Source organism: Uranotaenia lowii, chromosome 1 (genome assembly GCF_029784155.1).
Source record: "Uranotaenia lowii strain MFRU-FL chromosome 1, ASM2978415v1, whole genome shotgun sequence".
NCBI classification, from domain to species: domain Eukaryota; kingdom Metazoa; phylum Arthropoda; class Insecta; order Diptera; family Culicidae; genus Uranotaenia; species Uranotaenia lowii.
The window spans coordinates 174002521-174029791 of NC_073691.1; the positions used below are offsets into that span (position 1 = coordinate 174002521).

At 34.3% G+C, this 27271-nt stretch overlaps 1 protein-coding gene across 2 annotated transcripts in view; it reads left to right on the forward strand.

Annotated features, from left to right (window-relative positions):
• The window catches only part of LOC129757671 (ABC transporter G family member 23), a 208239-nt gene that overhangs the window by 2011 nt on the left and 178957 nt on the right, over positions 1-27271 (forward strand). For both annotated transcript variants that reach the window (XM_055754987.1, XM_055755056.1), the window contains exon 2: positions 7311-8128. In XM_055754987.1, coding sequence (XP_055610962.1) covers positions 7911-8128 — 218 coding nt within the window. In that variant the 5' untranslated portion in view covers positions 7311-7910. The remainder of the gene's footprint in view (positions 1-7310; positions 8129-27271) is intronic.

Genomic DNA, 27271 nt, shown 5'->3' on the forward strand with positions numbered 1-27271 from the left:
AAAATCCTAAAAAACATGCTTCGGAAAAATCTGTAGATCAGCTACGAAATACACAATAACATTTTCACTTGTTTAAAAAAGCTGAAGTTAGAAGCTGTAGGTTGCGCACAAGGATTTTTTTAAAGAAAATTTAAGATCATGATCATTTAAAAATTAAAAAAGTAGTATATATCAGTAGTGTTCAATCAATAAACCGTCAATCTTGATTTAGTCGCAGTAAATAAATTTTGAAAAATTGAATGGAAAGTTGCAGTGATTTTACACATTTTGGCATCATGAGAATCTCAAAATACAAAACTCAGAGCTCTTGAGGAGTTTAAGTATCTTAAACTTTATAATAGTTTTGACATTACATAGGGTGGCTACTCATTTGGAAAAGTCGAGAAATGAGGCAAAAAGTCAGGATTTAAAATCCACCGGGAAAAAATCGGGAAAAAGTTGAAAAATCCCTATGAAATCTGGAATTTTTGGCTCAGCTGCTAATTGCATATATTTCAGTGGATCCAATGTTCCAGGATGACCTTGAATTGTGAAATTAACACCCTAATCATGTTTTGAATCATTAAACTCGAAACTTCGTGCAACTCAAAAATGATAAAATTCTAGGCTTCATAACAGTTGATACGGTGAAAAAATGGGTAAAAATATGATATTCTTTCGTTAGAATTTCTTTGCATCTTTGAACATTAAATACCTTTACTCAGAAAAATACAACAATGTATGCTAAGTGGAGCCATAAAAAAATCATTGAAATTCATGAGATTTGGAAATGGACACACAGAATGAACAACATTTCCAAAAAGCGGTTGATGTTTTTTATAAAATGTTAGAGTGAAGACAAAGATTTGTCATTGAGTTTAAAGACATTTTTGAAGAAAATAATTGAACATTCAAATAAACAAACGATTAAGAAAAAAATCAGTACTTTAAATGAATAAACTTTCAACAAATCCCATGCAAAGTTTCGAGTTTTGGGGCTTATCGTTTAAGTAATGTTAGAAATTTAACATTTCGAACCTTCATTGACTTGATTAAAGAATATTTGGATGAGTTTGATCAGGTCAACCAGATTAAATGACGGAAATTAGTTTCTTAAATATATTAAAAACTACTTAACCTACCATTTAATAAATGGCTTCTTCTAATGTAGTAGTGATTTGTATTCGTAACTGATGTTTCTGGAAAAAATGCTGATGGCGTTTAGTTCGACCTAATCGAATTTCGACCATTTCTCCTCCGTTGATATAATTCCACCAAGTAATTCCACTTTATTTTAAATATATCTATTTTTTTTTAATTAATCATTTATTTTACTTTCGAAGGCATTATATATTCTTAAAAAAAAAAATTATCATAAGGTTTATTTCTCTAATATTAACACTGTTTTTCAGCGTATTTTCTTATTTGGGTACGTTTTCTATTTCTTTTAAATTTTAAACTGGTTTTCTTGTTTGCGAGATAGGAAAATGCGCTGAATAAGAGGTGGTTACAGTGAAATTTTTTGAAATTGATATCATCTATGCTATCATAGTTAAAACACTTTTCAAAGTAGAACTCCGTTAAAGAGCTTTTGGGACTGATATTTTTGTTTTTAAGAATCGGGAATCTTCTGAGACCATGCGTGAAAAAGTCGGAAAAAATGCGGAAAATTAAAAGTTGAATTTAAGTGACCAACTTGAATTGACAGGAATTTAAAGACATATAAAAAAACCTCATTTTGAAACCAACACTTTTTTTAATCGCATGAATCGATTTGAATAAAACAGCCAGATTTAGATCTAACTTTTTTATGTTTTGACAAAATTTTAAAATTTTCAAAGAAAATTGGCAAAGATCTAGCGTATTTTGTAAAGCGATCTAAAATTTTCCTTTTTTTCGAAAGTAGCTGGATTTTTGTTGTACATTCTTCAAATTTCTATAAGCGTTAATCGGATGATGAAACTGATTTGTGTGAAAATTATATGAAAAAATAAATCGAGAGAAAAAATGGCATCATGCGATTTTATTCATTTTGCACGCTACTGTTTCAAAACCAAAAATACCGGTTTTTGAAGAACGAGTTACTATCCGGTCCGAGAAATTTGAGAACGGTTGCCATGGACCGAGTGAATTTTAGAAATTATGTTCGTCAAGTTATGTCGTGCACTATGTAAATAAAAATAAAGTTATTACTATCCCTGTACACAAACAATTTTAACTTGATGAGAGAAAAATCCACGTCCGTTTTTTATTTTTTTTAATCACTTTTGCAGCGATAGAAAAAAGATTTCAAGATGTTAAAAATAAATTCAAACAAATAAAATTGAAAGAGGTTATAGTTTTATTTCATGAAACTGTTTATATTCAACGTAATCTTAAATTGGTGTTTTCGAAAAAAAAACAATTTAAGTTTTAAAGTCATGTCCTGAACCATTCGTCCTCATTCGAGGTGTCGTACCCATGTGTTGATCCGTATCCAAAGGGCCAGTTGTTTGAGGCAGCAGCCGTCGAATTCCGCTATTATGTTGATACTTTTTTCAAGCCGCTCTGGGAACCACACATATATGACCAATTCTGGCCAATAACGCTTTATTTATAGCTCCAAAATTAATTTCAGCTGCTTGCATAAACCTTGCAACCCAATAGTTACCGGTTGCATATCTAAATTCAAACATATTGTTTAAAAATTTAATTTTAACATTTGGAATCGCAAACAAGATAAAAACAAACGGATCAAATGAGACACTTGAGTTCATTCGGTCGCTCACCAGGAATGAACATCTGTTACTTTACCCACATCGACTCCGGGAGTAAGGTGACAAAACTCACGGTGACTCCGAGGTGATTCGACTACCGTCAACATCTCTTATATTTATAATGGGGGTTCCCATACAAAAATCAATAGAAAATATTGCACTTGTACGAAAACTTCAAGTGATTTTCATTAAAATTGGCATAGAAATTAATGTCAACACTATGACCATCTCATTGTTCCATTGACAGATTAGATTTCAGATATGTTTGGATTTTTTCTGGTACGTGTTTTAAAATTTTAAGTGAGTCTTCAAAGGTAACATTTGAACAAGCTATATACCAACTTTCTGCACTTTATACTTATTTTTTGTCCAACGTCCAAAACTGTGAAAAATTAAATGTTTTTTTTAGATTTTGAATAACAAATGCTTTTGTTTGATGATTAATTTTTTCGAAGAGTTTTTTTGTAATGTACGTTTGTTTCTAGAATACATTTGAAATTTTTTGATTTGCTACCTTCCAAAAATTAAGGTAGTTTGAAAAAACTATTCAAATTATGAACAATAATGAGTTAGTCTTTTCAAAATGAGAACTGTTACTAGCAATTTCTGAAAAACGAATTAAATTATTAATTTAACGTTTGAAACCTCATTTGGAATTCGACCATCGATTTGAAATTATTAATCAGTTCTTTAAATTCTGTGATGATGTTTCATACATTTTTCTAAAAGAAGTGTTTTTCGGAATTTCTAGTCTGGAGCACATTTTTTCGATTTTTTTTAAAATATGGTCTCCTATAAATGATTTATGAAATATGAAATAAAAATTTTTTTTTTCGATTCTCTATGATTCTAGGAATATCTTCTAGGGACCGAAATTCAAAGAATAATTGTTGTGCCTTGAAGTTTTATTTTAAACATGCTGACCAGGTTTGTTTTGCAACAAAATTGATGAAAATTTTAAAAATAATTTAAATTTATATAAGTTTGTTATTCATTTTATTTTAAAATCTCAATCTTATAATACATCAACCCCTGTAATGAAAGTTGTTACTTTAGTTTTCTGTGCTTAGGTTTCGAATTGCAATACAGAAAAGATTCATTCTAATTTACTTGAATATTTTTCTCTGTTTTCAAAACCAGTCCAAAAATTTGTTTTTCAATCATTACTTTCTATCGAAAATTATAACTCAATATTTATTCAAAAGTTTCTGAATTCTGCCAAAACAAATGTTTTATCTGGATTAAACTCCTCTCTCAAGCCAAATTTGGTTCCATTTGCTTGATCAATTTCCAATCCATTCTTTGCCAAATTTGATCGATCATTTCGTGGGATTTTTTTCTGCAAAAAAGTGTGGGTTCACCCTTTCCATTTTCTAGTTCTCCACTGAAAAGAAAAGAGGAGTCTAGAATTATTAATTCCATATACTTTCCTTTGACCAATTTGATTTGATTTATTATTGCTTTGTGCAAAAAACTGTAAATTATTAATCAGTTCTTTAAATTCTGTGATGATGTTTCATACATTTTTCTAAAAGAAGTGTTTTTCGGAATTTCTAGTCTGGAGCACATTTTTTCGATTTTTTTTAAATATGGTCTCCTATAAATGATTTATGAAATATGAAATTAAAAATTTTTTTTTCGATTCTCTATGATTCTAGGAATATCTTCTAGGGACCGAAATTCAAAGAATAATTGTTGTGCCTTGAAGTTTTATTTTAAACATGCTGACCAGGTTTGTTTTGCAACAAAATTGATGAAAATTTTAAAAATAATTTAAATTTATATAAGTTTGTTATTCATTTTATTTTAAAATCTCAATCTTATAATACATCAACCCCTGTAATGAAAGTTGTTACTTTAGTTTTCTGTGCTTAGGTTTCGAATTGCAATACAGAAAAGATTCATTCTAATTTACTTGAATATTTTTCTCTGTTTTCAAAACCAGTCCAAAAATTTGTTTTTCAATCATTACTTTCTATCGAAAATTATAACTCAATATTTATTCAAAAGTTTCTGAATTCTGCCAAAATAAATGTTTTATCTGGATTAAACTCCTCTCTCAAGCCAAATTTGGTTCCATTTGCTTGATCAATTTCCAATCCATTCTTTGCCAAATTTGATCGATCATTTCGTGGGATTTTTTTCTGCAAAAAAGTGTGGGTTCACCCTTTCCATTTTCTAGTTCTCCACTGAAAAGAAAAGAGGAGTCTAGAATTATTAATTCCATATACTTTCCTTTGACCAATTTGATTTGATTTATTATTGCTTTGTGCAAAAAACTGTATGCGAGCTTCCCTTTTCCCTGTTCATCCCCCCACTGGAGGATTCCCCTGTCTGTTTCTCCCAGAGTGTTCCACCCGGGATTTCCCGACCGGAAATTCCCGGAAAATAAAAAAATCCCGAGTAACGAATTCCCGAAGCCAATAAAAATCTGTTCTGTTACTAAAAAGTGACATGATCTAAATTGGAAAAATGGATTAAATTGAGCAAGGAAAATGATAGTTCTATCTGGTTGTGTGGTTTAAACTTATTTTTTTCTTCTTAAACTGGTTAATACATTGAATTAAAAAAAAAATGTTTTTTTTGTTCGAAAACTTTGTGTAAAAGTGAAAATCTATTAATCCTAACAGTTCCAATTCCGTTTCGCTAACTGTTGACAGTAGCAAAATCATCGGCAAAGAAATTATGTATTTTGAAAAAAAAAAAGGATAATTATCCGATAATTTACTGGATTTGATGAATAACCTCACCAGCTTCTATCGATAGTGAAAAATCTCTCTCTATTGTTCCAAACTTTTGCAGCAAGAATTGGATCGGTTAGAATACTTAGTATTTGGGTCTTGGGGTTTTTGATTGCTTCTGAGTTTTTGAGGCATTATAAGTGTTTGAAATGTTTTGCAATACGGAAGTTTCCTAAAATTCTGTATGGATGAGGTTTCGTATTCAGAAGAGTGTTAAAATCTTCATTAAAAAATTTTCCGGGATTTTAAAAATTCCCGGGAAAAGGATCGTCTGATTTCCCGGGAACGCTAAAAGGGTCGGGAAATGGACACTCTTGTTTCTCCAATGGAGGGTAGGAAGGGCTCCAAACCATCTTGGAAACATTTCGTTCTCCCAAATATTCTCGCATCCCAAATTTGATTCCCCTCGCTTGAGTTAACGAATATTACAAAAAATGTATGGGCACCCTCCTTCTTCCTATTTTTCCAACGCAAGTCGGGAGGAGCATTAAACATTCATGGAACTTTTCCCGTATTCCAAAATCTTCTCCTGCCAATTTGGTTCCTCGAATGCTCGAATAGCTATCAAATTATGCATCCAAAATTGTATGGAAGTCCCCTTACCCTTTTTTATCCTTACTGGAAGAAGGAAGGGGTCTCAAATCATCATTGAAACATTTCTTGAATCCAAATACCCCCACATGCCAAATCTGGTTCCATTTTCTTGACTAGTAGTCGAGTTATGTAAGAAAATGTACAAGATCCTTACTTAGTCTTTCTTATAATCCCCCTGGAAAAGGAAGGAGCACCGAATATTCATTGAAATATTTCTCGAAGCCGAATACCGTCCCATGCCAAATTTGGTATCATTTGCTTGAATGGTTCTCAAGTTATGCGAACATTTTTCTTTTCTTGGGAGGCTCCCTTCTCCTCTTCCAGTTAAAGAGAGGGGTTTGAACCAATGTTGAAAGAAAAACGCAACTGTTCGACTTTTGTCAAATATTCTGTTGATTTTATATGAATGATTTGTAGACTTTTCCAATAAACTGGCAAGGGAATCGCGAAAGATTAAAGAGGTCTGCCATTTAAGTTCATCAAAATTTTTTTCAAAAATTTTACTTAAATTGCTTGAAAATGTACGGTTATATCATATTTATTCAATGTTTATTTTCAATGGGAACTTCCATCTCTAATGTCAGTTTGGTTTCAAGCTATTGTACAACCTATTTCCGATTTCAAGCACTCCAAACGTAACCTCATCTGTGATTGTTTTTTTTATGAAATGCAACCCCTTTTAAGGAAAGAGGAGGATTTTTAATAACCATCAAACAACCTTTACAGACCCGAATGACCCATGTGGTAAAAAGGCCTCTAATAAATTATAATAATAATAATCAAACAACCTATTTCTGGCGTCTAATAATTTTGCTTGAAAAATGTGGTTCTGTTTGATGGATTTAATACTTGGCAATGTCAAAATCAGTTTTTTATTTGTATTTGAGTTCCCTTCTCCTTCCTATTGCTGGAAAGGGGCTCAAATTGAGTTTTATTTGTTTCAAAAAAACTTCACACGATCAGTTTTCTTGATAAGAAGGACTCGAGTTTTGCAAATAATTTTAAATAAAGCTGTAAATATGTCCAATTTTACAATATTGGCTCCTGGAAGGAGCTATGTCATACATTTTAAGACGTAAATAATAAGACACATTAAAAATTCGTTCACCAGTGACAACGCCTTTCATCGGTTTTGGATGTTCATTTAGCATGTACAGAATCGGATTTTGGGAGAAAAAATTAACATCAAATGTTCTCGATTGAACCACCCTACCATATATCTAACTATTTTTCCACCTAGTTGCAGGAAGATCTTCGCGTAGCAAAAGTGAACGAGCCTAGCTAGCTGTAGTAGAAGCTAGACGACGAACTCGAACTTAAAAACGCGGAAGGTGAGCCAGCTTGTAAAAGTTATAGCCAAGCGGCGCAAAAGTGAATCCAAAAAGTGTGCTGCGTGCTTTTGAGTGTATCTGTTAGTTGTTGACCGGAGAGCGCATATGTATATGAAGGAATCCACCTTCTGACCGCAGCTCGGCCAGTCAATTGAACAACAACCTCGGCGGGTCCATTCAGCTCTCTTCAATATATCATCATCAACACACCGTCGAGTCATAAGCAAAATCGCTTTCCCCTTTCTTGAGCTAGTGAGCGAGTGCGTGTTTTTTTATTCAATCGCTTTGGATCGACGAATAACCTTCCAAAAGTTTACGATTGTTTTGTTGGAATCGGTGCAGTAAGAAAAAAAAAAACAGTGCAATTACTGAAAATTACTCAGTTTTTTTTGTGTTGTTAAGAATTGTGTAGAAGTTTTTTGGTTTGAAAGTGACCGGGGGATAAAGTGCCATTAGTTTTGTGAAGCAACTTGCTTGGAAGAAGAGTTTTACCTCGTGTGATAGGTGATATGATGGTTTCGGTCGACGGAAGTAGCACTACCGGTGATCCGGCTTCCGGGTCTTCCGGGATTGCTGTCATTTCGACTGGTAGGATCGAGGAAATCAGTTCCGATCAGCAGCAGCAACAGCAGCATAACTCGGATGTTGCTGACGGAATCCAGGGTCAGAAGGGTGGTCCAATGATCAACAAAATGTTCAGCTGGGCTACGGACGCGCCAGTTGCCAAGTAAGTGTGATTTGTTTTCTAAATAGAAAGCATTTTTTACTCAGGTTTTTTAACGCAAAATTCATCCTTAGACCCCTTCATCCAAAGGGAAGGTGGCAAAGGCAGGGTGAGAGGGGAATTATGAACACGGGATTACTCCGATATAACGCCCGTGAGCCCTTTATGGTACTGTCCAAAAACTATTCAAATGTAATAGTCTAACATTCTGTTGATGAGTAACAGTTATAAATAACCATTGTGTGTCTAAAACAGGGCTAAAGGGTGATACGGTCAAAATTTGGTCAAGGAAAAACGCGTGTAAATCGGTGAAATCGTTTATTTAAAAAATCAAATTAAATTTCTTTTTCAAGTTTAATTAGTATTAAATTCAGGAAAAATATTTAGTTAGGCTTCCGCTTTTCCAAATCCGAATTGCTGGGCTTTACGCTTAATTCCTGCCATCAGATTTTGTACAGCCACCTTGTCCACCTTCTTCGCCGCAGAAAGCCAGTTTGCTTTGAACTGCTGCTCGTCCTTAGCAGTTTTTTTGGTCTTCTTTAGGTTCCGCTTGACAATAGCCCAGTATTTCTCAATTGGGTGGAGCTCTGGCGAGTTGGGAGGGTTCTTATCCTTGGGAACCACCTGCACGTTGTTGGCGGCGTACCACTTCATGGCTTTTTTACCGTAATGGCAAGATGCCAAATCCGGCCAAAACAGTACGGAACAACCGGGTTTCTTCAGGGAGAGGCAGCAGACGTTTATTCAAACACCCTTTGACGTAAATTTCTTGGGCGACAGGCCCGGAAGCTATGAAAATGCTGCTTTTCAAGCCACAGGTACAGATGGCTTGCCAAACCAGATGTTTCTTCGCGAACTTTGACAGTTTCATGTGCTTGAAAATATCTGCTACCTTTCCCCTTCCATTTGCCGTATAAAACTCCTGTCCCGGAAGCTGCTTGTAGTCGGCTTTGACGTAGGTTTCGTCGTCCATTACCACGCAGTCAAACTTCGTCAGCATCGTCGTGTACAGCCTCCGGGATCGCGCCTTGGCCGTCGTATTTTGTTTATCATCGCGATTTAGAGTCACTACCTTCTTGTATGTCGGTAGTCCGGCTCGTTTTTTGGCTCGATGCACGGTTGTAGACGATACACCCAGTTTATTTGCGGCATCTCGGAGAGAGAGGTTAGGGTTTCGCTTGAAACTACCGGCAACTCTGTTTGTCGTCTCAGCGGCTTCCGGTTTTCGATTTCCCCCCGATCCAGACTTCCTGGCTGCCGACAAACGTTCCCCAAACACTTTAATTACATTTGTTACGGTTGATCTGGCAACTTTCAGCGATTTTGCCAGCTTTGCGTGCGAGTAGCTCGGATTTTAGCGATGCGCGAGCAAAATTTAGATACGCTGCTCTTCTCCCTTGGACGGCATTTTGACAACTGAAGAGTGAATTCCAAAATCAAAATAGGAGCAACATTCTACACACACACACACACCGTCAAAATGAGGGGTGTTCAGGTTTTTTAAATGCTAAATTGAAAGAAATACGTCAAGTTGATATTGACCAAATTTTGTTCGTATCACCCTTTATGCTTCAAAATCAACAAATTGAGAGATAGAATCGTTCATTGGCCTGCCAGAAGGCTCCATGCCAAATTTCAGCTCATTATTTTATTCTATGAAGTCGCTCATTGAGGCAAAAGTTTATATGGATAATTGATACCGTTTGTCGTTCTTAAACAGCAAAATTCACTTTTTGGCCTTAACTTTTATGCACTTTGAAGGTGGCCCTTAGTTAAATGGAGGTTAACAAAAGCAAAAATTTCACTGCTTCCACCCCCTAATATTGCTTCTTTTATCAAGCTAACAAACTGTGCCTTTAACAAAATATACTGTTTAAGAAACAGTTCTGAATGCTTTATTATTTAAAACTCCAATAAAACATAATCTGAGAAGTTTGTTTCAAGCTTTATTTGCATGTTTTATAAAGGCACCCAGTTCTTGATTGTGGATGCCAGATGAATCTTTGACGTTTTGTAATTAGGAAAAAAATGTAAACAAAAAGGTGAAAAATTTCGATGAATTTAAAACTCTTTTTACTATGGCGTTTTCCTTCAGAGATCTCTAAAAAACTAAGCAGAATCAACTTTAAGGTCTCCTTTTTATACAACAATTTTTTTTTGAAAAAAAAATATTGATAACTACTAAGCGGTCAAATGAGTTTTAAAAACTGATGTTTTTCTTGCCATCGACACCTAACTTAGGTGACCTAATTATGTTTGAACAGAAACAATCAGCTTCCAAAGCCTCGAAATTAATCAAGTGTAGTGTAATCACTACAGTTTTTCATTAAATTACTCTCATGCCACATTAACCAATTATTGATTTTCAATTGATTGACCGAACACAGTAGTTAAGCATCCATTGTGTTCGGTAATCGCCAAAGGTGAATAATAATACATATCTCTAAAATTGCTACCCTCCCGGCCAGAAATTCTCATCCATTAAGCTGATTTCATGATCTGGCTGGGAAACATCACCATTCAAAAGTGTTCATCGTATCGCTTCTCAATTCTCAATCATTGGCGTCCCAGGTCTAATTGAGATTCTATGAATTATCAATGAGATGTTGAATGAGATTCCATTAAGCTTCGCTCCTGCCTGAGATAAAAACCTGTACACAGGTGCCCACTCTCTATAGGGTTTCGAATGCTATCTAATGCTATCTCAGCAGATTTCATTTTGATTTAGTTGCAGTTCAACATGATATCCTGTATTTACACTTATCACGTAAAATGCAGGTAAAACAACACTTTCACAAAGTATCGCGTGGCAGAAGTTTACAACATGTTTACAACAAATTTACCACACGTCTTAAGCGTGAAATAACCTCTTTCATGTTTTTAATCATTTTTGTTGTTAACACATTGCGGACCAAATACAGGATATCTCGTGTTTTCATTTTATAAAGAAACTGTATTCTTCATTATTGTGTACAACACTTTGGGTAACTCAACGATGCTATATTTGTCGAAATTGTGTCAAATTATTCCTTTAATTCCAGACCTGCCTTTAGAATTTGTATACTTAAAGCAGCGAAAAAGAGGTTTAACCAAAAGTGTAATAAAGACAGTGGACAGTGGTATTTCAAATCTGTCTACTTACAGTATGATATAACCTCTAACATTTTTCATCACACTTCCAGCAAACTTGGCACTTATGCAAATTTTGGCATTACCTAGCTGTAATAGCTCAATAAACTATTTCGTTCTGTTAAAATTTGAGAAACTTAGACAAGCTTGTTGGAATTCGTATAAAAATTATTCGAGCTATGTCTTATTTAAACTTAATTTTGAGTAGGAGTCCCCGCATTCGAAGAGGGAGGAATCTTTTTATAAAAAATAATCATTACTTAAGTAACAATTTTAGCATTATTGTGGTCAGCACGACTTCGTCAGGGCTATAGCATTAATCTTCATAAAAAGCTATAGCGCATTCTATACATCACCAGAACTCCAATTGAGATCTGGTAGAATTGATAACATAAATGCAATGTTAAATCATATTATGAGCATCTTTTCTACTGCCAGCCATTATTTAACAAAAAAATGTGTATGAAATCTTATATATAAAAATGGAAGCGTTTTCTTTGTAATAACATCACGTATAAACGGTTGGTCGGAATGAAGTAAAATTTGGTATCCGCGGGTTTTTTGGGTCAGAGATGGTTTGTATAATAGTTTCAAGAATCTCACTTTTTATGGTAGGGGGTCCCCATACTAAATCAACTTTAAATGGGAAATTCGTACAATTCAGTACGATTTTCAAAAAACTCGATTCGCGAGCACGATGAAGTTAAGGACGTGTGGATGAAACAAAACATTTATTACGATTTATTTATTTAAAGGTAAAACGAAGTTTACCGGGTCAGCTAGTAGTATCATAAAATAAATGCGCCTCGTCACATCTTCAGAATAAGGAAATTGTAATTCATGTTAATGTAAAAAACTTAAAATTGGAAAAAAAATCCCGAGAACCATTTTTCAATAAATATAATTCTCGCGTGAGCTTTCATTACGTCGTATGAAACAAAATGTAAACAAACAGTTTTATTACATTACAAAAAAATGACATAAACTAGTCGCAACTTCTTTCCATTTAGAATGTTTATAGTCTTGGCAACATATTCTATATGTGAGAAACAAATTTTAAAGTTGTTTTGATTACTTTTGCAGCAGTTTTCTGTGAATTCTTAAGATGTTTCATACGACGTAATGAAAGCTCACGCGAGAATTGTAAAATAATGACGTAATGACATCGCAAAAATAATGGAAATGAAAAATATTTTCAAAAACTTGACATTGTGAATTAATCAACATGGCGTCATTTTGTGCCCTTCGATTTTGCAACCAATAAGGTGTTAGTCAATTCAAAGCTTAACAGCCTTACAATGTGCAGATAAATGATTAATCAACTTTATAATCGTTTCATGAAAGCTAAAAATAGCTTAAATTCGACGTTTCTCTCGAAAGCCAACCAATTTCACGATTATGAGGATGAGTTACTCATTTCTGAGTTGGTAATTACACTAGTTTATAGCATTTTTGAACTAAGTAAGCTGAAGATCAAATTTTATGTGAAATCGGGCGCTAAATACGAAAATGAAATTCGACAAAGTCTTAGTAGTAAAGTTTTGGATGCTCCAAAAATTAAATTTTAAAAAAATAAAAAAAGTACCTGTATTTATTTTCAAATGTCTTGGATTGTAAATAATTAATTTGAAATCTATTTTTTGTTTATTGAAGGTGAATAAATTTTCTATCGAGCATCTGAACTTCATTTTTGCGTATGATCAACAGTATGGTTGATATTAGTGAAGTTGTGTTAGAAAAATTATTAAAAAATGCATTTTTATACAGAAACTTTGGTTTTATCGACAGTTTTAGGCTGGACGGTTAAATTTTAAATATCTGATATTGTATGAATTTTAAAGGTCGATTTGAAACAAAGATTTCAAGTGGATAATTATCAGAATTGAATAAAGATTGAAGAAGTTATGGTTATTGTACTAAAACAGTAATATTTGCATGTTTGAATAATTTAACGAACCGCAGAGTAAAAATCTAAATATAGGAAGAATGAAACATAATAAATCGCACTTGCCTCAATATAAAATTGATCATTAACTTACCATGAGGTCGTATGCCTAGCTTCAGTAATATCTAATCATGGGGAGGGCTTGCTTGAGCCTTAAACGTGAATGGGATTTAGAGTATTTTGCTCGAGAGAAACAAACAATGCTGGTTTTTCAGTGATAAATTTATTCGTCATTGACTGATTGCTTTTTATGAATATTTTTCTAAAAGCCTTAATTTAGACAAATTTTTCACCTAAAGACTGCAAGGCTATTGGAATTAAAATAAAAAAGTTATCGCGGTTCAAATTTTGGCAGCAAATTGTTATTAGTAGGTACATTTTAAGCTCTCGAGCAAAATTCCTTTAAATCCCATTCACTCTTGAGGTTCAAGCAAGCCCTCCCTATGGTTATATATTACTGAAATTAGGCATGTGACCTTTTGGTAATATGATATTTAATTCTTTTGGTAATATGATATTTAATACTTTTTATATTATGATTATTACACTGCAGTTCGTTAAATTATTCAAAATTGCAAATATTACTGTTTTAGTAAAATAACCAGAACTTCTTAAATTTTGAACCGATTTTGAAAAATATCCACTTTAAATCTTTGTTTTAAATCGACATTTACGGTTCAGACAATATCAGATTTTTTAAATATTACTATCAAGCCCAAAATTTTCGATAAACAAAATTTCCTCTTGAAAAAATGCATTTTTAAATATTTTTCTAACACAACTTCACTAATGTCAACAATTCTGTTGACTATTCCCAAAAATGGAGTTTAGATGATCGGTTGAAAATTTATTCACCTTTAATATACAAAAAAAAATATTTGGAGCATAACTAAAAAACTGTTTAACTGAGATTTTTTTTGAATTTCATATTCGGATTCAGGGCCCGATTTTACGACAAAAATTTGTGTCAGGCGATGACGTTCTCAATTTTTTAATAAATTTAGTAAACTAGTGTTATTGGTACGGTAAATAAGAACAGATTTTTTAAATGAAATAAATAAGGGATTGGTTGTGAATGTCCGGTGGAATGATACCATGAAGTGAAGTCGATTTTCGTTGACTGGCGCCATCTTGAAATCCATAATGGCGGCTACCGCCGGTGTTTAAAATTTTGTAAATAATTCATAATCGCTTGAAACTGCCACAACACGAGAATTGGGTGAAAAGGCTTAATAAGTAGAAGTCAAGTTTCGCGTTCTGACGCCATCTTGAAATCCAAGAAGGTGGCTTCCGCTGAACTTTAAAATGCTGTAAATGACTCTAAAAGCATGAAAACCTCAGAATATGGGTATTGTGTGAAAGGGCTAAACTAGAAGAAGTCGAATTTCACTTTCTTACGCCATCCTATAATCCAAGATGGCGGCTTCCGCTCAATTCCCTCAAAAAGGGTTCATAGAAGCTTAATCTGCTCTCGTTTCTGTCTTAAGAGAATTTTTTAAACACCTAGAAGTAAGTGGAAAGTGTTTAGCGAACGTTATCGATCTTCGTGAAAGAAGTTGGATTTTCAGTGCTTGAAAAGAAAATTCTTCAAGATGGTGTCAGATAGCGAAATTCGACTTCTACTCGTTCAGCCTTTCCTTCCAATACCCATATCGTAGATGTTTCATGAAATTTACAGGCATTTAAAACTTTGAAATAAAAGTGGAAGCCGCCATCTTGGATTAATGATGGCGTCAAACAATTATTTTTTCTCTCCTGTTAGTTGGGCCCTTTCACTCAATACTCATATTGCAGAAATATTCATACCACTTCCGGCAATTTTAGGTATTTCAAAGGTTTTGATAATTTTTTTTATTCAACTCAAAAATAACACACATGACTTATCAAAAATGTTGAAAAATGGGAGTTCCGATTCAAATACGTGCTATCTAGCCCGAGCGTGTTCTGTTTCGATATCTTGATCGAGAACTGCAATGTAATTTTATTACGGTTTTAAAATGAAGCACTGCGTGCCAGGTTAAACAGTATATTTAGTAAAAGCTCTGTTAGTGCTTTCAGAACTTCCTGAACCAAACATTTGTTCCTGAACTCAACCATTTGTTTGGTTGAATAAAAAATCTCAGCATTTTTCACGATCATAAAAAAAACAGTTTAAAACTAGCTCCACATGAAATGCCGCAATAAAACCATAACACAACTTTCAAATGCTAGTTGGTTTAATCTGTGTTACTTGGGAAACGACGATCAATGCAGAATTTGTTCTAAACATTTTCTACTTTGATTTTATGTGGGCGCCCTATCTAAGGTACATAAAATTAATTGTATACCCAAGCAACCAAAAATCTCGTTTAAAAGGTCAAACACAGCTTAATCGCATAATCAGTGTGCTGAAGTTCGTTTTATTCAGTTCAAAATTTAAGTTCTTATTGAAACTTTGAAGTTCCATAACAGATTTGAACGGCCTTCTGTTCAGCTCACAAGTAAGCGTTTAATCAGCAAAATAAAATAAAAAATCTCTCCTCTCCTCTCTTACTTCGGTCACCATCAGCACATGTGGTGCTGCCGGTTTCTCGACATCAATCTTCATTCCTCCCATCACCTCAATTCATCTGACTTAACTGCTTTGTTTTTGATTTTGTTCGATACATGCCGGCACGCACACCAGTTCAGCTACACATTTGTTTGATTCGCATATGAAAAAAATTAGTCTTGATACCAGGTTTGAACCGAGACCATTCGTGATGATAGCCAAACACGCTGCCACTACTGGCAGCTAAAATTAGAAGTGGTAATAAGTTTTTCTAGAATACCCTCAAGGGCAGCCAGTGGCCGACAGCGAAGGCGGATGTTAATTTTTACTCAGAAACATTACGATGGCAAATAAATCAAGCATCCGTTGAAATAATATCGGTTTAAAAAAATTGGAATTCCATGTTTATAACTGTTGAGCATAAAATTATACAAATTCTTGACTTCATATTTACTTCATGAATTGCTCCAACTGACTTTCAACGTGTGATAAATTCGTGGTTAGTAAAAGCAGTTGTATGAAACATTTAAAAGTCAAAAAATTTTAAAAGCAATCCTTTGCGAGTTTACTTTAAGCTAGGGTTGCCATGCGTCCCGCAAAAGCGGGACATGTCTCGCTTTTTTGTTGAATGTCCCGCTGTCCCGCTTTTTCCTCAAAATGTTCCGCATTTTTCTTGCACTGGCACTGGAAAAAAAATATAAGTCTCAATTTGAATTCATTGAATTCAACGCAGAAAATCTTTCGAATATGTCTTTTTTCAAAATAAGCAGCATTTTTCATAGTTTATGAGATAATACTGAATAACTCTTAAGCTCTTGGCATTACAGTTTCTTTCTGATAAAGTTAAGAATTTTGGGAGACCGTTCAACCAATGATGGAAAAAAATATTGTTTAAGTTCCTTCCTAATACTATATTAGATTATAGAATAAAGTTGACAGATTTTTTTCAGTACGTATCCGGGCAATTTTCGATAAAAACCTGGCACAACCCGGGCATTTCATTTCTAAATTGACAACCAAAAATCCGGGCAATATTCGGGCAAATTTTGTCAAAACCCAAAAATTACTCAACATAAATAAATAAAAGAGTTGAAAAGAAAAAACAATTCATCAAAATTGAAAAACAGATTTTAAATCGTAATGAGCGCTTCGAAAAATGCTTTCAAGATTATTTTGCCAAATTTGCTGAAATAAAATTGATTTGGTGGCTTAATAAGGCCGGAACAAATTTCAAATCCTTCTTTTGTCACTCAGAGTTGGAACATCGCGAGGGGGAGGGACAATAAAAAAATAATGCGAAAAACAAATAAATTGGAATAAATTGTACAAAATCTTGCATGCAAAAAATTGCATGCTATATCATTGCACAAAACCTATAAAATAATGAAATTTTTTATTCAAAAATTCAATAAAATCAAGAATACACATTGTGAAATTACTTCCATCTTCCAAAATTTCTTTTTTGGTCTTGTAATCTTTCGGATACTTGAATTTTTTATCAAAATTTCCATGAAATACTTAAAACTTTATTTATTTCTCCCTTCGGGTTTTTGGAAATTTCGAGGGGGGGGGGGGGGGGGGGGGGAACAAAAGAAGAAATTGATATTTGTTCCAGCCTAAAGAAATTTAAAAAAAAATTATTTTTTTTGTTTGATTTGCCAAATAAAGTGAAAAAATCCGTTCAAAATCCGGACATTTTTAAATGAAATACAGGCAACCGGCCCGGACCGGGCTGTTCCCAAATTTTGTATCAAATATCCGCGCAAACCTGGATAAAACCGGGCAATCTGGCAACCTTATTATATAATTATAGAGATTATTTTTTCCCGGAATCTTTTGCCTTATATTATACACCACTCAATTGTCCAACCAAAGTATATAAAAATGTAAATTTTCATGAGTTTTAACACTTTTTAACAAATTAACAAACAAACAAATTTTTGTGTAAATTACACAAAGATTTTTTACGCATGATCGAATCCGCCGATTATACATGTACGACTTAAAATATTTTCTCTTGAGAACGTGTTAATTTGCGAGAACCTTAGAAAATAATGGTGCATATGGCAAAAAACCGTGTATGTAAAAGTTATGTAAGGCATACTGAGCAAAATAAATCCGCATTAAAATAACCTTAGTGAACTTCCTATGAACAACTTTGACTGATAGTATACGTAGAAGTTTGACTATAAAATATAGCTTTTTTGAGAGTTTCTTAAATGTCCCGCTTTTTTCGGAAAATGTTCCGCGTTTTTCTGAAAGTATCTGGCAAGCCTACTTAAGCTGTTCTGAGTTTAAATTTCAATGTAAACTATACATTACAACAATTTCCAAGCTAAAAAATGATGTATTGATAATATGCCCATTTGTGATGATTGTTCGCATTTCATATTCATGTGCTATTCGAGGAACTTTTTGGAACTTCGAGTCCATAGAAGGCTATTTGAGACCTAATCTGTAATGTTTATACTGTCACAAAAAGGCTATTTGAGGAACTTTTTGTAGCTTTCATGCTCACATTCGAGAAAACTCGGTACCAGTTCCCTTTGGAACCTTTGTTCAGCGAAATTCGAACTTTGGAGGCATGAGTTAAAGTAGATATGAGACTTTTGGTTGCTTGGCTATGGTATTTTATTCGAAATTAATTTGATTTCGTTGGAAAACATAAGTGTCTGTATTTTAATTTGGCTGTCTTTTTATATTTTTGGAGTCTAACGTTCTACGGTTCATCGGAAAAAGAGCTGAATCCTGTTGGCATTTTCCGTTTAACAGATTCCTTCCCTGGAATCAGGATCTGCTACTAATTTAAATCCAACAATTAATGACCCAATTATTATTTTCATACATTCAAATACCATAGAAACTGATCCTTAGGTATCGAAAAGATATTTTTAATTTCGTGAAAACATATCCCACTTAGAACCAACGACGAAGTTTATTCTAATTGTATCGATAACAAAAAAAAAGACTTCAACTAACACAGATCCAAAAAAACTCATTCCAAAAAAGAGTCACGCAATCACCCCCAATAACTCCTAGCGCTCCAAAATCGTATCACCCCGTGTGGTTTGGCTCAGTCAGCTCAAATGGTACAAATTCGCACTGAATTAGTGGAACCATTACAGCGGTCTGCGGTCTGTTTGGATTTGCTTGCGGGTTTGCTGCACTTTGGAAAGTTATGCAATTTTAGGCGGTGCAATCGCAAGAAAAAAAACACCCACAACGTCAGACCCCCGAACAAACACGTGGTTGCCTTTACAATCTTGGCCACCCGCTCCAGTTGCAGCATGCATGCTCTCAGGGGGGAAGGGGTGTGTAGAAAGAGGTGTATCACGCACTCATCAACCAAACAATTACCCACCCACCCACAAGTTGCCCTGAAAGTGGGGTTTCGGAGTTTGAAGAACACGCGCCGCGGCTAAGTTAAGTTTGCCGATTGAAAACAAACTGCTGGTTTTTTTCCTTTTTTTTTTGCACTGATATGAACCCTGACTGGATGGCTCCAAGGAAAGAAAAATTCTAGGCGATGATCGAACATGTTAAATTATTTCGAAATCGGTTGTTGAAGGAATTCTCCAAGACCTTTGGTTTCTTGTTTGATTTCGAATCGAGAACTTCATTGCAGTTTAACGCAGTTTTGGTTCCTCTTTCTCGGTCAGTAACTATCGATATCGTGTTTGCGAGTTTAAATTTTTCACTTTTTTCTATGTTTCGAGGTAACCTGAACAAATTCATTAATAACTGACGGCCGTGTGCTAACATGTTTGAACTCAAAGAACTGTTTTTGACGGTCGCCATGGAAGGAAATGGTTTTAACAGCATCTCAATTTTAAGTATAAATAGAATCTATATATATAAAAAGCCATTTCTGTATGTTTGTTTGTTTGTTTGTTTGTTTGTCCTCTATAGACTCAGCCATCTTAAGAGCTAGAGGTCTGAAATTTGGCATGGATGCTCATTAGGACCAGGAAGGATGAAAAATGTTTTCAGATTTTCGGATGACCCCTTCTGGAGGGGGTCGTCCATACAAGTCAAATATTGTTTTCGCGATATTGACGTTTATTTTCGTCGGATCGTGTTGAAAATTTGCACATGAATGTTTTGAGAGACGGGTAATTGATTTCAGGTGTCAAATTTTCTGTAAGGGGTCAGCCAAAGGGGTCGTCCATATTAACTGTTCGCTGTTTTTGCAATATTGGCGTTATTATACATCGTATTCAGCTGAAAATTGGTACACGATAGTCTTGAGTGACATGCAATCGATTCGAGGTATGAAATTCAGTGTAAGGGGTCGGCAAAAGGGGTCGTCCATATCAACTTTTCAATATATTAGTGATATTGACGTTTTTGTTCATCGGATTGGGATGAAAATTTGCACATAGGAGTTATTAGAGACAAACAATTGATTTCACTTATCCAAATTAAAGTAAGGGGTCGGCTAAAGGGGTCGTCCATATTATATATTCACTGTTAATGCGATATTGTCGTTATTATATATCGGATTCAGATGAAAATTGGTACACGAGGGTTTTGAGGAACGAGCAATGGATTGCAGGTATTAAATTCAGTGTTAGGGGCCTGCAAAGGGGGTCGTCCATATTAACCTTTCAATATTTTTGCAATATCGTCGTTATTTAACATCGGATTGGAATGAAAATTTGCACACGGTAGTTTTCGGGGACGGGTAATCGATTTCAGATGTCAAATGTTTTGCCAAGGGTCGACGAAAGGGGTCGTCCATGTTAATCAATTTTTCACTGTTTTAGCCATATTGACGTTATTTTGCAATGGATTTCTTTGAAAATTTGTTCACAGCAGTTTTGAGGGAAGAGCAATTGATTTCAGATTTCAAAGATTGTATAAAAGGCCATCGAAAGGGGTTTAACTTTTTGGCAATAATTGCGTTGTTATGCAACGATCGAGTCAAAATTTATGCACGGGGGCTTTTGGTCTGGTCAACTGATTCCTAATTTTAAATTTAGTAGCAGACGACAAAAAAAGTAATCGTCCAATATTTTTGCAATTATTACTTAACAATGAATTCGGAAGTGCATCTGGAAAATGTTCGGCAATTGACTTTCATACAAACTGTTCACGACATATTCCAAGTTCATAACGAAACGGAGTTCGTATGGGATCAGCTAGTTCATGATAACAATGGATGTACAGTAAAATTCATCTTCCACTATTGGAAACCATCCCTTTTTGTCAATCGCCCCAAAGACTGACGTGGGTAATATTTTAGCTCAATCCAACTTGAACTATGGGTGTCTGTTAACTGATATGGTGTTTAAAATGCCAGATTCGTGTTAAGCCGAAAATCGACTTTCAGGGCTGAGAATTATTCATTAGAAAACGAATGTTTCGTCACCTTATAGAAGTCACTCAAGAATTTATTTTTGAGTATATCAGTATTGTTCTGTGATTTGGGGGAAACTCAAGGCTAGTATAATTTCAAATAAAAGTTCCACATGTCATTTCGTAGTAACCCCTTCAACCCGACCCTGTGAAACCTATGCGCATATGGCAATAATTCATATGTTTGTGCATCGTACCGGAAAAAGAAAAACATACTATGAAAAAACTCTCCTATAGGCACTGGACAATGGACAGTGGCATGCTCTCGGGAATCCAACAACACTAAAAAGCCTACAGATAATCAGTTTTTATTGTGGATCGCCCTTGGAGATGACAATTCCAATGTTCACGGTCGCCTTGTGAGTGAGAGTTGAGCTGCCGCGGACAAATTCCTGCTCTCAAGTTCAAGTTTATCACACATGTCGTGGTGATCTCGCGATCTTGATATTTGTATATTTTTTCGAAACCTATCAGGGCTGCCCGCCTAATGACGAAGGACGCATAAGAGACTTTTGCGTCGAGTTTCTGTCACTGTTTGTGATATCAATCAGCCCAACCGATTCCGATCGTTCAAGCGTGTGGCAAGTTTTTCGTTTTCTTTTTTCAAAAAAAATCACCAATTCCACACAAAAAAAATGCTGAAACAGAAACTATATCCGCTCATTAGAAACTAGTTTTTCAATTCGTCTTTCAAAAATAAGAAAAAAACGGTTATCCAAATTGGATGAGCGTGAAGGTTTTTTTTCTTAAAAAAATCTCGTTCTGTTGCTAAGAACATTGTCCAACCCATATTGGTAGCAAATTTGTGAATGCTAATTTATTCCACACTCTCGACCGGTTGCCGAAACGTGTGAATGATTCTAGATCTTTTTTTTTCGTTCGGAATTTAAGATTTCATTCTGCAGCTGATCATTAAACTACGCATCTACTTGGACGTATCAAATCTATTTAACGTGTTTAGGTTGTAATTAAAAAAAAAACTTCTAAAAATTCTTTGAATATTTTATTTAACATTTAAGAAAAGATCATCTCTCTTGAAATTTGAAAAGAAAAAAAAACCAAAACGATTTCCACTAAGCTTCACTCAAGCTTAAAAGGTTTCGTGCGAGCAAAACCGTTTGTCGGAGTTCGTTGCTGGACTTGCATGCAAGTCCCTCAAGTTTTCCAGTTCGCCGCCTACTTAAGCTTTCATTTTCCCCTTTTCGTTTTAGCGGTTGGTTTTGGAGTCGCGTCAAAGTTTGCTTTCAAGTTTCCTGGGAGCTTATCCGATGGCTCTCAAAAAGAGAGTGTGCTGAAAACTTGGAAAAGCTTTAAACGTTGTGCTAGAAAAGCTGCTATAATGAAATCATTTGAAAAGCTCCTGCATAGGGTGGTGGTTATATGAAAAGGTTTTATTTCAATTTAAATGGTAGAATGTCGAAAATGTTTATGAATCTTTTCAACATTTTATTTAATAAAAACTTATTGGCGTTTTTAGAAAGGTTCAAAAAGTATATCTGTTTCTTTTAAAATTGATTGAAGTGTCTAATGTTTGCACTCTATTTAACTATTACATACATTTGATCGAAAAATATAAAAAGTATCAAAATTTCCTAGAAAAAAATGGTACGAAAGATTTTTTTTCCCAAAACAAAAGTAGTTAATCACTCAATGTAATGACATTGATAGTTGGCTTGGCTATTCATGTTAAACTCACAATGTATATCGTAGAACAGTTGTACCTAATATTTTCAACGAGCGGGACTTCACTGAAGTACGTCACTAAGTGTTTGATATTTCAGATTTGAATTCTTTTCCCACCTTTTCGAACGCTGCAAAACATTTCTCCTAGGCTATAAGAAATAACAAAGTTTATTTTGTTTTTAAAATTTCCCCTTTATAGAAAATCTTTTGTAAAAGATCTAAGTAATGTTCTATAGTTTGGTCAAAAAAGTGAATTTGAACTACTTTTGAATGTTTATATTTAAATCTCCAGAATAAGAGTTGAAATAACGAAAACCAATGTGACAGGAATCGACTTGATACCATGATTTTAATGACAAACTGAAAGATCTAAAATAGAAAATACAGACTTATTTACACAAATCACAAAGCCGAACCATGATTCATCATAAATTGCTCGAAATGATTTCAAAAAAGTAATACATAAGGATCCTTTTTATTTGAACAAAAATTTACAAATACACTAAAAATTAGAGTCTCCGTTTTCAAAAAACAATTCCTGTGGGTTTGTTCCTGTAGAAAATACAGGAATCCCATTAGATACAAAGCAGAGTGATGATTCATTATAAATTTCGCGATAAAATTTCAAAAAAGTTATATACATATATCAAGGATCCTTTTTATTGGAACTTAAATTTTGAAATTCAACCCAAATATCAGAATCGCTGTTTAAAAAAAATTTCCCGTGGTTTTGTTTGTTGGTCTACGATGAAATTAGTAGCTGAAACTTGGCAAGATGCTCAGGTTCGAAAATTACCCTTTTTGAAAAGGGTCATCCATACCTAGCAAATACCTACTGTTTAAGCTAAATTTTGTTCTGTTATCAAACTAAACTAAATTTTTTATGAAGTTGGTCTTCAAGAATAATTCTACAAAATATCCAAAAATCAAGTTCAACTCATTGGCTTCCAAATTATCTTATCAAATTAACAATACGATGTCTCATAACAGTGATACGCATGAAATGAAATAGCATGATTTAGAAGACTGATTCCAATGGTTTGCCCGATACACAATACTGCTAGGTGATTCCAAACGATAACTTGAGATTCTATTTTATTTATTTTAAGAGCATTGCATGTTTTCTAGCAGAATATTAAAGAAATTTTATTGATAAATACGCAATAAGGATTCGAGTGAATTTTAAGTGTATTTTTGGGAGAATTTTCTTATTTTAAGCTAAGTCGTAACTAGATGACCCATTCTACGCGGCCGTCCACCATGAAGTGGTTTTTTTTTTATTATTCATATTCGTTTAAGGTGTCAAACACCATTTGAAAGGTGAATTCTTCAGATTTGTTTTTGCATTAAAAAAATTGAATTCGATTTATAAAATACGAGATATATTCAACTCAATAAGTTTATTTGTAAATAATAAAAACGCACTTTTGATAAATTTTTAAATATTTTGTCACTGCACGGGTTGAATTAAAAAAAAATCTGTATCGTTCTGTACCCAAAATATAGCGAATGCCAATTACATTCAGGATGTCAAGGCGTTTAAAGCAAACTTTTTATAATTTCGGATTATAGAGGGTGGTTTTGTGACCTATCGATTATTTAGTTTCGACAACGAACTAAATTACAACTGTACTCGTTTACAACTCTTATCAATCTGACGCCTTACCACTAGGCTTCGTTCTAGGCCGATCAGAAATCTCTACAAAGTTTTCAACGAGAGGTCTCTCTCATCAACATTCATTTGCTATCGTTTTCGTTCTCAAACTCTGTGCCAAATTTCAATTCTAGAACGTGTCTCTCTTCCAGGAAGAGCTTCTCAAACTGTTAATGAGAGATGAACCATAAATAACGAAACAATCAATTTTTTATCAACTGAAATTCTACATTATAATTATTTAATTTTTTTGTTATCCTTCTATCATCTATTTTGAAAACTATAAACTTTATATCTTTATTCAACTATACATAGTTTAACACGTTCGTCGCCACGGCACCCATATTCGGGTGACGGGTTTATTTCATGGGAGGGCCCGTCACATCAAAAAGCGTGTGACGCTCTATTACTTAAGTTTACCGCTCAGCTTCTCCACACGTTTCAAATATGGAAGTTCTCCCTCTTTGCTTTCTCTCTCTGAAAATTTCTTAGGGCCCGGCTAGTGAAACTACCAAAATGAGCGTGGCGACGAATGTGTTACACTCTAACCATCAATATTCTCTCCCTGTAGCTACAGGTGGAGAAAGGGATATTTTTAAAGATGAGACGCAACGGAAATAACAGGTTTTTAAAAGGTTTACAACGCACTCTGGAGCTCTATTGTAATGTAATATTGGATTCTCTCCAAACTTATAAAGCCACATTCAATGCATTTTGCAGAACTAAAATCGGTTGAGAAATAAAGACGTTAGAAGGAAAATGGAATAATGTGACGCCACGAAAACAGTGTTGTGGAGCAAATTGCTCGTTTTTTTTACGTTTTCGTAAACGTATTTCATCTTTCAGAATCAAATTTTCGTGTTACACACACATTGCATGCTTTCGATGAGTTAACACTTAGAATTTTAGGTCATTTTCGAACCATTGTGGAGATAAGATGAATGTACGGAATAAAAATAAAAGTTAAAAATATAAATAAAACATACATGTGTCATCACTCAAATAGAATTTGAAGTGTTAACAAAAACTCAAATCAGTTATTGGTCTTATCTTGAGATTCAGACATTCGAAAGCAAGTTTTTGAATTTTCCTCCGATTAATCGTCAGTTCTCGGCAATAGCGTAGTTGGTACGGTGAGCGCTGATTTGTTTGTTTAAAATGGTGCCAGTTCCCGTAAATAAAAAGAACTGAAGAAACGCAGATTTGAATGGCTTCTGTTTCGTTTGTTTTGAAATGATGCCTGTTCTGGTAAATAAGATAAATTGAAAAAGAAGATTAGAATGTCAGCTGCTTTGTATGTTTTGAAAGAACGCCAGATCCGGTAAATAAGACGGACTGAAGAAGCGCAAATTGGAAAAGTTGCCGCTTTGTTTGTTTTGAAATGACAGAAGTTTCGGCAAATTTGTACGATGGACTGCAAAAGCACTGCTTTGATTGTTTCAAAATGATGCCAGTTCCGGTAAATAAGATGGACTGAATAAATGAAAGGCTGCTGGCCTGTTTGTTTTGAAATTATGCAAGTTCCGGTAAATAAGATGGACTGAAAAAGTGCAGATTTGAATGGTTGCTACTTTGTTTGTTTTTAAATGCAGCCAGTTCCAGTAAAATAAGACGGACTGAAAAAGTGTCGAATTGAAAGGTTGGTGCTTTGTTTGTTTTTAAGTGATGCCAGTTTCGGATAATAAAACGGACTGAAGTTCCGGTAAATAAGACAGACTGAAAAAGTGTAAATTAGAGAGGCTGCTGTTTCTATTGGAATGAATTAGTTCTGGTGTAAGTTCTGGACTGAAAAAGCGCAGATTTGAAAGACTGCTGCTTTGTTTATTTTAAAGTGATGCCTGATTTGAATGTCTGTCGCTTTGATTTGAAAGAACGCTAGATCCGGAGAATAAGACGGAATGAAGAAGCGCAGACTAGAAAGGCTGCTGCTTTGTTTGTTTCAATTTGATGCCAGTTCCGCCAAATAAGACGGACTGAGAGGCGCAGGGAGGCTCAACTGCATAGAAAACTTTTATTAGTTGCACATTAAAGGTTGACATAAGTAAACACCGGCGATATTCATTGTGTGTTTGTTAAAATTTAAGCATCTTAAAGTTTTTACTATAATCATGAAAAAAAATTTTCCAAATGATTTGATGCAACGCTGGACTGGGTCATATTCAATTTGTCAAGGAAGGAGCGTACAAAGAAAGTTTTTCTCACGATCATCCGAAAAACGCAATTGTTTCCTTATTACTCTGATTTCTCAAATTGCCTTTTACTTATTGAGTTGTCTGTTTTACCAATAGAAAGGCACAGCATTTTTAAAACCATTGAAATTACACAATTTAAAAAAAAAGCGGTTTTGTACATTTTATACAGTGTTGCGTAGTCTTAACTGGTAATTTTTTCAACCTTTTTTCCAATTTTTTTGTTTTATAATCTAATTATCAAAATGTTCGCAATAAGTATTACCCAAATTTTGAAGCAATCTTAATACACCCGAGCTTTAAAATGGGTAGTTTTATGGAAAGATTTTGTAAAAATTTTAATAGTCTGCTCGATTTAGTTCGCAAATCCTAAAAAAAAATGTTGTAGACATCTTGATGGATTATTTTCGTGGCAAATTTCAGAGAATATCGGTTTCAAACTCGTTTAGTTGTGTTATTCACATAAAATGATGATATTTTACTGAATCAATATTGCTAAACCCATTTGAAAAAGCGATATAAAGGGAAATGGCTTGTCACGTAGCTTAGTTGGCAAGTCAGTTGCTTCTTTAGGCGATGTCCGTAAGTTCTAAAACAGTTGTACAGATTATGATTCGCCATAACTGTCCGCCAACTGCAACGTTGATGGAAAGTCTCG